The sequence below is a fragment of the Venturia canescens genome, chromosome 6 (assembly GCF_019457755.1).
Source record: "Venturia canescens isolate UGA chromosome 6, ASM1945775v1, whole genome shotgun sequence".
Taxonomy (NCBI): domain Eukaryota; kingdom Metazoa; phylum Arthropoda; class Insecta; order Hymenoptera; family Ichneumonidae; genus Venturia; species Venturia canescens.
This window is the reverse complement of record NC_057426.1, coordinates 1,656,607-1,671,783: the sequence shown is the minus strand read 5'-3', so window position 1 is coordinate 1,671,783 and position 15,177 is coordinate 1,656,607. Positions and strand designations below refer to the sequence as shown.

At 47.9% G+C, this 15,177-nt stretch overlaps 1 protein-coding gene across 2 annotated transcripts; it reads left to right on the top strand.

Annotated features, from left to right (window-relative positions):
* Window positions 1–55: 55 nt before the first annotated feature.
* On the top strand, window positions 56–13,224 carry LOC122412518 (proton-coupled amino acid transporter-like protein pathetic). Of its 2 annotated transcripts, XM_043422100.1 has the most exons (6): window positions 56–485; window positions 545–651; window positions 5,435–5,520; window positions 9,234–9,641; window positions 10,002–10,362; window positions 10,459–13,224. In XM_043422100.1, exons 2-6 carry the CDS (start codon window positions 595–597, stop codon window positions 11,065–11,067), a joined length of 1,521 nt encoding a protein of 506 aa, XP_043278035.1. In that variant the 5' UTR covers window positions 56–485; window positions 545–594; the 3' UTR covers window positions 11,068–13,224. The 2 variants fall into 2 exon arrangements, with proteins under 2 accessions (XP_043278035.1, XP_043278034.1); XM_043422099.1 differs by lacking the exons at window positions 56–485; window positions 545–651 and adding an exon at window positions 4,471–5,331.
* The last annotated feature ends 1,953 nt before the right edge of the window (window positions 13,225–15,177 follow it).

The window sequence follows — 15,177 nt, the reverse complement described above, 5'->3', positions numbered from 1 at the left end:
AAAGCCACCGCTCGAAGGGAAAGGAGGGGTTAGAAGGCGGAGGGGAAGGGGCTCGAGCGGTAGCAAGCCGAGCCGAGCCGATGGTGTTTTCGAGAGGGGTACCCAGCACCGGAGGCCTCCCACAACGAGCGAGGCTCGTTCGCCTCATTCCTCGTTCCGACTCGAACGCGATCGGACGTTCGTGTCCGCTAACAATACTAAATAAAAAAACGAAACACAAGTATATCTGGAAGAGAAAAACCGAAAAGAGACACGAGTTTCTCCGATCGCGCGCGCGCCCAAAGAACGAGGAAACGGTGTACAAACATTGAATTCGTTCATACGTACACGTTTTTACCGCAACAATTGTATATTTATCGAAAGGAAAATATTGAAATATCAAACATTCGTGATTTATTATAAATATAGATTGTAGCATCGTTCAATAAAGTATTTCTCAAAGTATTGTGATCGTCGCTGGATATTTGGGGACGACGTCACTGGCGGTAAATAATAAAAAGGCTGAAGGAAGCCAATGTAAATAAATACGTACGAATTGGTACAGGATTGAGAGAGTGAGAGAGTGCGAGGAAGAATATTGAGGAGCTCGGAACGATGTCTCATAAAATGCCGAGCCCGACGAGTCCGCCGAGTCACGGGGGTGACTTTAGAGTAAGTAAAAAAAAGTTTTTCTTTATTTCACAATCGCGTTTTAACCTCGATCGAAAGGACGGCGCGGTGCGTGTTGAAACCGCGAGGGGGAACGAAGAGCGGAATCGATCGTTGTTTTAGCCTCATCGCCACACTCGTATTCTTGCGACGAGGGGATGGAGAGGAATTACAATGATCGTTCCAAGACCTATAATTACGAGCTTTCCTTATCTCCCAGCTTTCGGATAAATCCGTCCCCGAGCGTGAATCATTCTCCGAGATTTATGTGCGGCGCGCAGATGTCACGAGATTCGACTTAATCGCGAGTCGATGCGCTACGTTCGCGAGATTCTTATCGCCCCGTAGATCGCGGATCCCACCAAAGCTCGCTCGGGAAAATCGCGCGGATTACCGCGGTACGGCGCGTTCGCGGTGCCCGTCTATTTCGAGACGACGACGTCGAGTAGCGATCGAAGGGTCAATGCATGCTCGCGTGACGCCCGAACGTCCCACCTCGGATACGCGCCATACAGGCGAGTCGGCGCCCTCGCGATGCATCGTAGACACTCTACAGGAACTATGGACTTATTCGCGAACCGGGGAGACGCGTCTAGCGAGCGAGTTCTACGAGACGATGAGCCGCCCCCTCGCCGCCGCGGATCTCGGGGCCTCCGAGGTTTTTCGGTGCCCTGGAAAAGAAAAAAACTCTTTTATAAGGGAGCATCGGAAGTTTGAGCGGCGCGACGAAGAGTGTGCCGCTTCTCGCATTACGTATCGCGCGCCACGTAATCGAATCCGTTACTCGGAGCCGTTGCGCGCCGCGACCTCGCGGTAAGAATTTTTTAACGACTCGTATATCGCACGCCTCTGCATAAATAAGCCTCGTTAAACTTGACAAACCGATTTGAAAATATGAGCGATTTCCAGTCTCGCTCTCCTCGGTCCCGCGCTCTTATTATTCTCAGGATCACGACACGTGGGTGCGCATGCACGAAGGAGGTGCGGAAGCGCGAAACGACGTTGCCTCCGTCCTTGAGCCGTTCCGAGAGGGGGAGCGCCTTTTGCGTCGTAACGTCTTTTATCGCCGATCGCCAAACTCCCTCGGGCATCGGCCGCAACGTTGTTTCCCTTCGGACTATTGGGCGAAGCTCGAGGCATTTTTAACCCTAGAACGCATGACTGGGGTGTGAGCACACCCCACGCGAACTTCAAACTACGCTCCCGTCCTAACAAGCGACATTATCGACTGATTATCGACGGATTTTTTTATATATAAATTCAACTGAAATTAGTTTTATCGAACATCATTCTTTTCGTTATAAAAAAACGAAGAAAATGGTGTAGGATAAAGTCAGATTAGCATCGTAGGACCGGATTTATAAGCAGAAAAAGATTGCGGGGTGCGTTCAAACCCCGGTCATGAGGTTGAGGGTTAAACAAAGCATTTACAAAAGTCTTATCGTCCTCCGAAGGTGGTTTGCGGAATAAAAGAATTGGCGGGGCCCGAGGCGTGGAGGAAGGAGCGACGTAACGCGTCATGGAAATTTCCGCACCTCGGAGTCGTCTGTCTATTTCCCCTTCCCGGGGAGCAGCCCGGTTGAGGCTCGAGTCGAGTCGAGCGAGTCGCACGGGCGCTCGCGCGCATTCATTTCATTGTATTTATCCCGCGATGCCGAAGAATCCGATCCGCGACGATCGCGATCGATATTTGGCTTTTTCTCTTTTTTTTTTTCCTCCGCCAGCCGCGCGCGCGCTCTCGTCCTTGGACGCGGAGAAAAATGCAATTGCTCTTGTCAGCGGTCTCGCGCTGCAACCTCGACGGAACCGCGTGCGTCCGCGTTCCTCCCCCGTAACGAGCTCGAATCTCTCGTTAAGCGAGAGCCACGGGAACAACGAGCCGCGCTGCTCATTGGCAGGATGTGACGCTGCGCGCAGCCTCACCGGATTCATTCATTTTTTTCTTATCCCAACCGCCCACTGCGAGCGCAGGAGGGAGCGCGATTCTGTGCGGCTCGCTCGATCGAGCTTTCGCGCGAGCAGCGGCCCTCCCGAGGCGATCGCCCCACCGCACAAATCGCTTCGACCTTAAATCGCAAATGGAACGAACGGGGGAATGCGCGCAATGCCCTTCGAACATTCGGATAGAACATTGGACCGAGCAGTCCATTTCTCACAAATTTATCGTCTGCGATATCAATTGTCCCAATTGAGCTGGACGCGCGGCCGAGTCAATTCGCGCCCAAAGGTCGGCCCCGACACGCGCCTGTTGGTCCTAACGCAGCGACTCGGTGAAAAGTTTTTCGCTGCGCGATGCGTGCATGGCTCTCTCCCCTCGAGGAAGGTCGGGTCGATATTGGCGTGCCGCCTCTTGACGAATCGCCGTTTTTCTTATTCGCTTCTCGCGCCTCTTTCTCGTTTCGCGGACAAACTCATTCGCGCGGTGGGGAAAGAGTGTATAAATAATTCGTATGGTCTCGATACCCTCGGCTCTGGCGACACCGAATTCCGATCGCGATTCGTCACGAAAGCAGACGACAGCACGTTTTTTAGTTCGTGACAATACTCGGGATTGAATTGAACCACCAAGTCCCGGGGGGGGGGGGGGGGAGGGGGGGGGAACGCGTCGAGACAAATGGACTCTCGACTTTGGCGCTCGGCAAACGCGCCGAACGCGGCCGAAGACTACTCGCTTTGTTATTGTGATTACAACGATAAGGAAAAAGCGGCGTCGACTTGTTCCTCCGAAGCGAAAAAACGGGGACTCGAGCGGCTTTTAAAAATAGATTGCGCGCGTCTCGGCGACCGGAAGTTGCGCCGAGGAGGGAAAGGCGGCTCGGAGACGCTGCCGAATCGCGAGGCGAGTCCGGCGTCTCGTTTCTTCCAAAAATAAATCATTTTCGAGCTGGCCGTTGGGAGGAGAGAGCGTTAAAGCGACTGGAATTCGCTGATCTCGCGAGGAATGCTCGCGGCGGCTATTGCGTCGCGGGCTCGCGCAAAATTTGCGTACTTTTCGCGTTAGCGGCTCGAGCGCCGTGTGCGCGCTATTTCTCAACTCGGGGCCGAGTACACAGAAAAAGGCATTCGGAAATAAACGCCCGTTAAATTGGAACGAGAAAAGTGTACTCGCGGGCCGAGTATATATTTGCTGTTTGAAAAAACATAAATCATCGCTCGCTCGCTCGCTCGCGCGCGTGTTTATTCCAAGCGAGCATAATTAAACAGCGATGGGTGCGAATAAGCAACGTCGCTCGGACGATTCTCGGTAAACAGAGTGACGATCGGAGAGCGTAGCGCGTCATTTTATAACCGGAAAGCTCGGAAAAGCGAGTGGCCGGAGCGGAGGAAAGGAGGAGCGCTCCGCGGCTCCTCGCTCGCTCGTCGCCGGCGCCTCAGTTTCGAAATACGATTTTGGCTTCGGCCGACGCGCGCTTTCGTCGCGTCTCGCTCGGTTTCCGAGCCGCCGAGATTCTCGGTGGTGTTATGCTTGGCCGCGGTTCCTTCGTTCTTCTCGCGCAAACTTTTCCCTCGCGCGGCGATACTTTCTCGCAGGAGCGAATTTTCCGCGGCGTTTCATCGCTCGGCCAATCTCCCGTGCCCAAGGTCGGGAAGCAGGAGGCTCTCGAGGCTCTCGCGCACATGAGAAAAAGTCAAGAGCTCGGTATCCGCGTCGTCGCCGCGGAGCATTCCGAAACGCGTGTTTTTTGGCAAGCGCTCGATCGTCGCGCGTCGTCGCGTGGGCTCATCATCGAAATTGAATCGTCCACGACGGAGGTCCACCGCGCTCCTCTTGGCCGTCCGACCAACGTGGATGAAAACGCTCTCTCCGACCCTCGCTATTTACGCGACACATTCGTATTTATCCTCTCGTGTACATGCGTAGAGTTGGTCCGGTTGTTCTGTCCCGTGTTTACATACACACACCGCGAGCCTTTGGCACCTGCCTAGCGTCACAACCCCCTCGGCTCTCCGCCCCGGTCGGCCTCTACACTCGTTCGCGTTCTCCCTCGCGCGAACGCGCCTTTTCTCAAGATGAAAACAACACGCTCGGACGTAGCGCCCGACGAAGAGCCTCGCAACTTTGCCAAACTGTCCAAACTCTTACAGTTCGCTCCGAATCGCGGCACGGTGCGTTACCTTTATTCTCTCTGTCTCTCCCTCCCCGTCTTTGAATTGCGGTTGAAAATCGATCCGAGGATCGGTCGCGTTTTCCCGCTTCTGGAACTCGATTATGATCGAAACTCCTGGCGCTCCCGACGACGCTTCGGCCCTCCGATATTTTGAGACGCGACCGGCGCCCCCGTCGCCGACGACAATCTCTTGCGCGCTCGCCGAAACGACCTTTGCGTGAAAGCTCCCGCGGCTTGGTCCCTTTCGATCTGGAATTAAACCTCGTTGCTCGCTCCTCGGTCGACGTCAACAGCTGACGCGCGCCCCCCCTTCTCCCCCCGGCCGCGTGCCCCGAGCCGGAAAACCTCGAATTCTCGTTGAGTAAGCGGAGTGCCTTAATAACTGGCCCGTCGATAATGATCGGGCATCCGGAGTAACGGCGTTTCTGCGACGGGGAGTGCGCGTGTGTGGGTGACGATAAACGAATATTTTATAAAGAAAAGCACAAAAATGTTTAGACATTCGGAAAGCGATTACGAGGTCGAAATGAGCTCGCTCTCGTCGAGTTTACCCGAGGAAATGGAGCTCTCGCAGGTACCATTTTCCTCGCGATCGTTGCACGAGCTCGCGTCCCCGAAGCTCGGAGCAAAGTCGGCGGGAAACGAATTGATGGTTTCGTCGTTGTTTTTTTTTTCAGAAGACACCCATGCGACCGATGATTGCCGAATACGATCCGAAGAAGCACGGAGTGAAAACCGAACTCTCGGATATGGTGCTGGTCAAGTAAGTGTCGAATGAATCATCCATTTTTCACGTTCAAAGTCCGGCTTAATGGGGGAAATATTGAAAAAAAAAGGTACGGAATACGAGGGTTGGAGAGGGGCGCATGGGCCGCCGAGAGGAAAATACGATAAAAGTGTATTCCAAAGTCGAGGACTCTCTCGAGCGATCGATGCTTTTAACGATATGTTGTCATTCGTCAATCGCTGCATCCACGAACGTTCATCACCGCCGCATTGCTTTCTGTAGCTGTGAACACGCGTTATCATCAATAACGACGATGTAGAGAGCTAAAATTATGACGAATAGAGCTTCGGTCATCGATCGAGGCGCGAGTGGCGATTTCTTAATGACTTTTTTCCCCCCAACTGTTTCATCCTGCCTCGAGCTGTTCGAATTATCTCGATGAGGCGTTTGCTCCTCATTGAAAAACTTGTAACTTTGGCTGAATCGCGCCTCGATCGAAACCGGAGTCGTCGCAGCCACCACCGCGCCGCATACCGCTTCGCGATCGCAACGCTCTTTCGGTCATCATCATACTTTCCGCATTCGTTGTCATTGTGACCTTTTTTTAATCATCATTCGATCAATGTCGTTTTGTTTTCTTGAGTAAATTGTTGGACGAAATGGGCGAGCAGGCGCCGCCGCCTCTCGAGAGTAGAGCGCGACATTGAAGCGCTCCAAATTTAGACCGCGGAGATACCAGCGAAAAACGCGCGAGGCAGAATCCTCCCGCTTTTCTCTCGCGCCATGCCTCCGCTATTATTATTTATGTAGACGCGATAACTGAGCGTTCGCCGCTTGATTTTTCACTCGAAATTCACGGAGGGCTACCGCCGAAATCGAGGAGCCCGAGTATCTCTCGTCGAACGAAAATCTTACTCCAGTTTTTTTCCTCTTCCGCGGGTACATTTTCAGGGGAATCGAGATCCGCGCTTTGCTCGAGTGTTGATTTTTCTCGTCACGTCGCGTTACCTTCGAATAATATTGACCTCCGAGATTGACGCTTCGTTCGAGCCGCGTGTTTCGATCGTGATCGCGAACCGGCGTTGCGAGTCTGAGATCGCGCGCGGTATGCGGCCGCCGGGGGTGGTCGGGAGGGGGAACCGAGTACTCCCGGTGGGGTTGAAGGCCGGGGGAGAAAAGAGCGTGCGATACGGAGTAGAACGATCGACGGAAGAAGCGAATCTTGGAAAGAAAATGAGCTTTAAGGGAGTTGGAAGAGAGGAGGTTGGGGTGAGGGGTGAGGCTGATTGAGTGGTGCGATGAAAATTCACTGGGAGAGTGAGTGACTCTGTCTTTTACCGTTTAATATGTTGATTTATATGATTCCAGACGTGCGTATAGAGTCCGGGCATTAAAATGATTCGGGCTCTATGAAAGTGCTCTGCGAAAGCAATTAAGACAGAAAACAAAAACCCAAAACGAAAGTTAAAAAGACGATGAAAACGAGCGATCAAAAGCCATGCGAGAGATTAAAAAACGAGAACGGAAGGGAGTGAGAGATTCGCGCGAATCAAGTGGGATCGGTTACGATCTCGAAATGTCAAACGAGAAAAGCATATAATAAGCATAGAGACGTGTATCGATGAAGCCTGCGGAGGAGCGGGGGGCGCATCGAATCGGCATCACTTGTCTTTCCCCTCTTGTTTTTTTTCCTCTCTATGTGATCGATCGTGCTCCCTCATCGAGCGTGTTACACGCGGCGTGTTAGCCCCGCTCAGTTAAAAAGCGCGCGAAAAGCGCAATACCAAACGAAAATGGGCAATGCGCGGGGACAGACGCACTTAAACGTTGAAAGAAGGAGGGCTCGTTTGTCGTCGTACTGCGTCGTAGGCGCTGCTGGGCGTCGCTGATGCAGTGCGGTGTCGGCAGCTGCTACTCCCCCGCAATGACGCGGGGCCGAATAATCTTGTCGAAAGCGCACCGGTGCGCGTGTGGTCGTGTGCGAGAGCAATATCGAACAAATATCAAAGAACAATATGAATCCTGCGCGCGGGTGCACCGCCTTTACGCGGCTGCACGCGCGTCCGAGACCACGAAATAATAAAGATATTAACGAAAGGGCAAACACACGCGCACGTTCGGAGCCAAAAAAGCTTGTATGTCTCGGCACACAGCTGTAAGGAGAGAAAACTACCGCACCTCAACGGGTACCTACACACCTATACCTTTAAAATTCTTTTCTTTTTTTTTTTACCATTCTCTTTATTCATTTCTCTTAAATGTCTTGATTAAGTGTAATGTTATTAAAAGTAAGACTATTCGTTTCGCATTAGATTCGAGTCGGTATAACAATTGATCGACAAACTCTTTCATCGATCGGATGTCGACTGTGTTTTTTATTTTATTTTTTTTAATTTTATTTATTTTTTATTATTTTTCTCTTTTTATTATTGGTTCTTCCGTCTCATTCATACATTGTACACGAATGCATACATGATAATACACACGCATGCTCATGATCATGGCGCGGGTAGGGTTTATGGGTCGACGAGCATGAAACATGTTGTGTAGTGAAATTTTCGTCGTTAATCGTATCGAGATTGGAGACGCAGAGATTGGCATTTGTCATTCGGCCGGTCGGACACGTGCGTGAGTATGAAATTCACAAAGAGAAAGGTGGGAAGAGGGAGAGAAAGAGTTGGCGAGGACGGAGGGAAGAAAGTCTCGATCATCGGTTGTTTGTTATTTTTCTATTCGAGACGAGAAAATGGAGCGAGTCGAAAAAAACGGAGCTCGAAAGTTTATCGAACTGTGACGAAATGATCGGGCGAACTCGGCTTCACCGAAACTCGTTTTCTCGCGGACGATCTCCCAACCCGATCCCACGATCAATCACGCTCGAATACTTGGAAAAAGGACGATCCGCCCGCGGTCGCTCAATGTAGCGGGAGAAGATTAACGCGCTCGCGAGAACGCTGTCGCGACTCCTCCTTGTCCGTTCACTCTCGAGCGTCTCTAATTAAGGTCAGTCGATGACCGCGCGCTTGACGATGTTCCGAGCCGAGCGCGCGGGTCAATCTCGGGACACGCTGCTCGCTAAACGCTCCTCGTTTAACGCGATCCGCTCTCCAGACTCGCTCCCCCCTCGCGGCTCTCGATCCTCGTGCCAAATCCGGTTTTTAACCAGACACGCGCGTCCCGGCCCGCCAAACTTGCCCGCGGATCGTCCTTGCTATCCTCGTAACATCATTTTTACATCAGCCCGCGTCTTTCCCCTTTTCGCTTTTGCGTATCGACTCGCTTCGTTTCCGCTCTTGTTACATCGAGTCGGCACTACATTTTTTTTTTGAAGCTCGACCGCCTTTTCAACGCTCGGAATATTAAAACACTCCCGCCGCATCCAAGCTTTCTGCCGGCTCCCACTTTTCTTTCTCTCTCTCTCTCTCTCTCTCTCTCTCGCTCTTCTTCCTTCGTTTGACTCGGCAAACTTCATCACAACGGTGTATATCCATGCATCAACACACTGACACACTGACAGACACGCGCAAGCTCAACGATACTGGAACAACGCGATCGGTATACACAGCCATATCTATACAGGCATCCACGTATATCAACATATATTTATTCGTTACGGCGTATTATCGATTTTCTTTCATACTTTGAGACAGTTGATTAAAAGAGAAAAAAAGAGGAGGCGAGGGCCGAGGGGTTCGGAGGGGGGGACGCTGCTTCGGAGACGGAGGTTTACAACGATACTCGATTTGCAGGTACAAGTGCGAGAAAAATGAAGTTCCTATCACGGTTACGAACGGATCGACCCTGCCGCTGGTCGAACGAGCAACCGACGAGGAAGCGGCGCTCTACGATCCGTTCGAGCACCGCAAGTTGGCCCATCCGACATCGGACCTCGACACCCTCATACATTTGCTCAAGGGAAGTCTCGGCACGGGAATCCTCGCGATGCCTTTCGCCTTCAAAAATGCTGGCCTCCTCTTCGGACTGCTCGCCACTTTCTTCATCGGGGCGACCTGCACTTACTGCGTTCACATACTCGTCAAGTGTGCCCACAATCTCTGTCGACGGACTCAGACCCCGAGCCTCGGGTTCGCCGACGTTGCCGAAGCGGCTTTTCTCGTCGGGCCTGAACCGGTACAAAAGTACGCGAGATTAGCCAAGTGAGTATATCAAATCGCTACACAGATATTTACGTCTTCGAGCGCAGAATAAGTAAAAACCATTTTTTCTCCCTTTCCGACACTTGCTTTTGTTGCGTCAAGTTTTTTCACGCTTGAATGTTATTTAAAATTAGTCGTCGTCGTACAGAATTTTCTGCTGTAGAAATTCTTCTTGATGACCGAAACGAAAAAAATCGTAAAAATGAATAGTCAAACTGGTTTCGACGGAAAATAGCTATTTTCAAAGTTCCTTTTGCCCCCAAACGCTTATCAACATTGCCAATAGATAATTCGAGCGAAACGACAGGAGAAAGCATTTTTTCAGAGTTCTTCAATATATTTTATTTTTATGTTCGACAGAGCCACCATTAACACGTTCCTGGTGATAGATCTAATCGGCTGTTGCTGCGTTTACGTCGTATTCGTTTCGGGCAACGTCAAAGCCGTCGTCGATTATTACACGATGACGGACTACGATCTGAGGCTGTACATGGCCGCGTTATTGCCACTCCTGATGATGCTCTCGCTAGTCAGAAATCTCAAGTACCTCGCGCCTTTCTCGATGGTCGCCAATTGTCTGATGGCGGTTGGTATTGGGATAACGTTTTACTACATTTTCGATAAGCTCCCGAGCGTCGACACTGTGCCAAACTTTTCGTCGTGGTCTCAGCTTCCTCTTTTCTTCGGTACTGCCATCTTCGCTCTCGAAGGAATCGGTGTTGTGAGTTTCCCTCTTTCTATCCGCATCAATCGCGCTCTTCGATCGCGTTCCCGACAAAACGATAATTTTGCTCATTCAATATTTCTCTTTGCGCAGGTCATGCCGTTGGAGAACAACATGAAGACGCCGACCCACTTCACCGGGTGCCCGGGAGTCCTTAACATCGGAATGTTTTGCGTCGTTTTGCTCTACAGTACCGTCGGTTTCTTTGGTTATCTGAGATTCGGTGGGATCACGAAGGACAACATAACGCTGAATTTGAACACGAAAGAAATACCGGCCCAATGCGTCCAACTGATGATCGCGACCGCGATATTCCTCACCTACGGTCTACAGTTTTACGTTCCTATGGAGATAATCTGGAAAAATTTCAAGCGTCACTTCGGCGCGAGAAGATTGTGGGCAGAGTACAGCGTTCGGCTCTGCCTCGTACTGTTCACCGTTGGCGTTGCGATAGCCATACCGAATCTCGGTCCCTTCATTTCCCTCGTCGGTGCGGTCTGCCTCTCGACCCTCGGCCTCATGCTCCCCTCGGTCATCGAACTCGTTACAGTTTGGGAACAGGAGAATGGTCTTGGTCGTTTCAACTGGATTCTATGGAAAAACATCGCCATAATCTCGTTCGGCGTTCTCGGTTTCGTCACCGGCACTTATTCCAGTATTCATGATATATTAAACGCCCAAAGTTCCTCCGGCTCCGAGTGATGCTTCGTGGCTCTGACGACCACAAGCTTCGCAGACCTCGCTCGTGTCGCTGAATCGCGCGCGCGCGCATCACCCTCCTGGGGAGTCATTCACATTCTCTCTCTCTCTCTCTCTCTCTCCCGCTCCTATTTTTCCTTTTTCATGTCAACGCTCTCCGGACCTTTCTCTCATCTTGTCTCTCCATCTCCATTGATCCATCACATTGATTCTGTATACAATCCGAATTATCAAGAAGAAGAAGCAGAAGCAGAAGAAAAGGAAAGAAAATTCCGAGCCGATTTTTAATTAGCGACGATCGTATCGACGGAAAGGAGAAGAAGCGAGAGAAAAGTTAGCGAACTTATGTGCGACGGGCCGAGAGCAGGTTCTCTCAAAGGATAAGGGTGGTGGTTGAATTAAGAGAGCGAGAGAGTACCCGAGTATCGCGTGGTTCCAGGATCGTGGGCTCGATCGTCGTACACCCGTGTGTACGATGATGGGGAAATAAAGATTCGACTACCGAAGCGTATTTGGGAAATCGTTCTTACGCATTTTGCAGATAATACACGGAGGTCGCGACTAGATTAATAAAAATGTAAAGAAAAAAAAAAGGAGGAAACGATAACCGCGTTCAAATGAAAGAAATTCGAATGGGGAAACGATCATGCATTTTCCGCCAATTATTCACAGGGCGTATTTTCCCACAGTCTTTGTCCACGTTGTTTTTTTTTCTTTTTTTTTTTTTACCATTTTTATTCACAAAACGTTTGCGCGCGATTCGTTGAAATCGTGTTGTGAGCGACGTCCACCGAGAGATTCGAGAAAGAACCGCGTCACGGGACACTGTAGGAGGAGGAAGAGAGCACGACGAAGGAGAAACTCGAAGACGACTCTCGGCGAAGCTCCTCGTACTTTCTCGCTCTCTCGGTCTCCTGCCCACCGTTATTGCGAAACTAAATCATTGATAAAAGCCTATTATATACATATGTATATATAGATATACGAAGCAAGCCTTTCTTCCTATTAGTTTTCGTAGATACGCGAATCCCTCGTACGATCGTAGTTGGCGCCAAGTTATTCGCCTCCGAGGAGAATATAGACTATAACGATAAAGTAGCTGTTGAACGTAGGGCGTTTAACCTGTGGTATTTCCGGAGAAAATCCTCCGCCCGGCGAGCTGTCCTCCGTTCGTCCCAAATCCAAAAGCGAGAGTCGCTCATTTGTGTATCTTTAAAAAATAGACGATCCTCGAGAAAGGCGACGGTGCGGCGGCTGTGTCGGTTCGTTGTCGGTCAACGGGTGAGCAGCGAGCATGGCGATATATATTTTTCATACGGTACAAAAGTAAATGAAGCGAACGGTTGTTATTCGATCGAGCTAATCGCTCAAACGTACACCACTTTTATAGACACGATGTTGTTTACTAATATTTTTTATTTTTCCGAAAATCAAACCGAAACTCCATTTTTTATCAATCAATTACATCGCGCGACCGTTATTTTATACATTATGCATGCGTTTTGGCAACTTTATATGCAATACAGCGAACTTTTACACGACAACCAACGCTCGCGAGTGGGCACTTGAATTTTCTTGTTATTTTATTTTGCGGTGCTCGCTAGTCGATAATTTTTAACTTTTGAGAAAAAAATAAAAATAATAAAAATAAAAATAAAAACCCAAGAAAAAAAAGACAAAAATGATGTTACTTCGTTGCAAGTAGTTATTACGAAATTTGTATACGAATTTCTCAACCGCCCGCTCTATCGTGATAGCCATCTTTTTTGAAATTCACTTTTTCTCGGGGATTCTCGAGTGCGGACAATAAATTAATCATCGACGTTCAAATAGACGGGCGTGAAGAGAACAATCCAAAATAATCGGCCAATTTCTTTACCGTTTTTTATTGATGTGTTCTTTTTTTTTACACAACATTGTTATACCGAAACCCAGCGTAGCGACGTCGACAGGCGTCGTAAGAGCATGTGTATTACGCAGCAGCAGCAACGCGAAGAGAACATCGTGCGAATTCGAGAGTCGTGCCTACACACTGTTTTTTCATATACGTGATTAGGTACCTGCTGTTTTTGTGTGCATACTCTTATCTATTTTTTTTTCTTTCACATTGTAACGAGTTAATATTTGATTTGATGAAATACATGACCGATTTGCAAAAGAGTGCTTGTATTTGCATATGCTGTTGTCCCAAATTCCTGTGATTATCTAAAAAACTGCTTCGCATGGATTTACGCAAACACATTTTGCGTGCCACAATGAATCATGATAATAATCGTCAAATCACAGATCGAGCTTTCCAAAGCAGCGAGTCACGCGGTTTATGAATAAACCGATTAAAAAAGACGTTCATTAGTCATCAACACCGATAAATGTAGATCGAAATAAATCACCGAAAAGCAACGACATTCGGTTGGCAATGAAACAAATGGGTTTTTCCTTATCGGTTTATAAGCAGTTCACGGAGTACCACGTGCTTAGGAGTGATGGAAAATTCAACGTGTTTAATTGCACTGAAGAGCCAGTGAATATTATTCCTCGTAATGTGACGAGGAATAATATTCCGGGTCCGGAAAAATCGTTTATTTTATTATTGCTTATAACTTTTACGCTCACACGTCTTTACATAGATCCGAGCAAGATATGAAGTTTAGTTCAAACACGTGGAAGGCTTCTATGATCCCGTAGTTCGTTGACTTTTTTTGGGGCTGGTGGAAAAATATAAATAGAAAAATTCCTGTTTTCAGATAAAAACGGTTCTCACATTAGTTCCAAATTCCGAGTTCTCGTTATTGTGCTGCGTGTAGCATAGTACCATTGTTCTGTTTAGTTTACTTTTTTCTCACGACGCGACGATGCGTTTCCTTGCTTGACCGATCTGAAATTCTTTTGAAGCACCACAAAAAAGAGGAATTATGTTGAAAAAAAGGCCGAGGGTGAGGGTTCTACCGTGAGCTCCGAATTTCTTGGGTGTAGTTCATGAAATTTATGAGAAAGGATGCAAGTTCAGAAAGTACTTGAAATGAAAAATAGTTTTCTAAAGGTACATACGGTGGCAGGGTTTCAACTCGACACCGGGCAGCTCACCACCGCATTGTTCGCGTCTATATATAGATTAGGGTGTCCGTTATTTACGAAGTTGATTATTTTTCTTGCTACGCTCTCCTAGTTTATCGTCTAAAAAAGATAGATCCATCATCATAAGCCCTTAATATTCGTAAGAAATCTTGCCCCAACGAAGATACATTTTCCATTTAAATCACAGGGAATTTTGTTACTTTTTACAATTATTTTTTTCTTTCTTGGACATCTTATTTCACAGTAATGACAAACTCATATCTTTGTATAAAATCGAACGCTCTACAGAAAAGGTCTCTTGAAATTTTTTGATAAATTTACTCCTTCAAAAGTTGTTCAAAGCTGAAGTTGACCTCTGGGTAAATTATCAAGGTTTTGTACTTTTACGGCAAAATTATGATTATTTTCATGAAATTCAGTTGTTTAGTCTGAAAAATATATAATTTTGCTTTCTCATAGAGACGCTTTCTATGTGACGATGAAATTTTTTTTTTTTTTTTTCAGTTTTCAATGTCAATGTGCTCGTCAATGTCCAAAAACATCAAAAAATCATACCTAGAAAAAATGTCCGGATGTGTGTGTGTGTGCGTGGCCGTTTTGAGGCATTGTATACGTGAATAATGCAGTGGTGAGTTGCCCGGTGCCGAGTTGACACCCTGCCCCGTTTTGCATAGATGTTAATCTGAACAAGCGTTTCATTTTCTGATAATTTTATCAGAATTTGAAAAAAAAAAATACGAATCCTACGACGTTTTGGAATTTTTAAAGAAACGGTATCGACACTCTAAATTCCGGAAATTTTAAAATTTATTACTAAGTTTTTTTTTATATATAGGTTATCATAGTAGGAAAGTTGGTATTGAATTTGGGAAATATCGGTTCAGCGGTTTAAATTTTATGATTTTCGGAATTTTACGAAAATATGAGTTTTTCGAAAAAACCGCTTTAATTTTTGAAAATTAATTTGGAAAAGTTTAAAGTCGTAAAATAAGTTAAAATAATAAAATAAAATAAAAAAAAAATAAAAAATTAAAAGTA

What these genes read in the sequence shown, in the direction of transcription:
- LOC122412518 (XM_043422099.1), top strand. Translation starts at nt 5,248, where the DNA reads ATGTTTAGACATTCGGAAAGCGATTACGAGGTCGAAATGAGCTCGCTC. An exon ending in TCGGATATGGTGCTGGTCAA is followed by an intron (nt 5,521 to 9,233) that starts GTAAGTGTCGAA and finishes CTCGATTTGCAG; the next exon opens with GTACAAGTGCGAGAAAAATG. An exon ending in AAGTACGCGAGATTAGCCAA is followed by an intron (nt 9,642 to 10,001) that starts GTGAGTATATCA and finishes TATGTTCGACAG; the next exon opens with AGCCACCATTAACACGTTCC.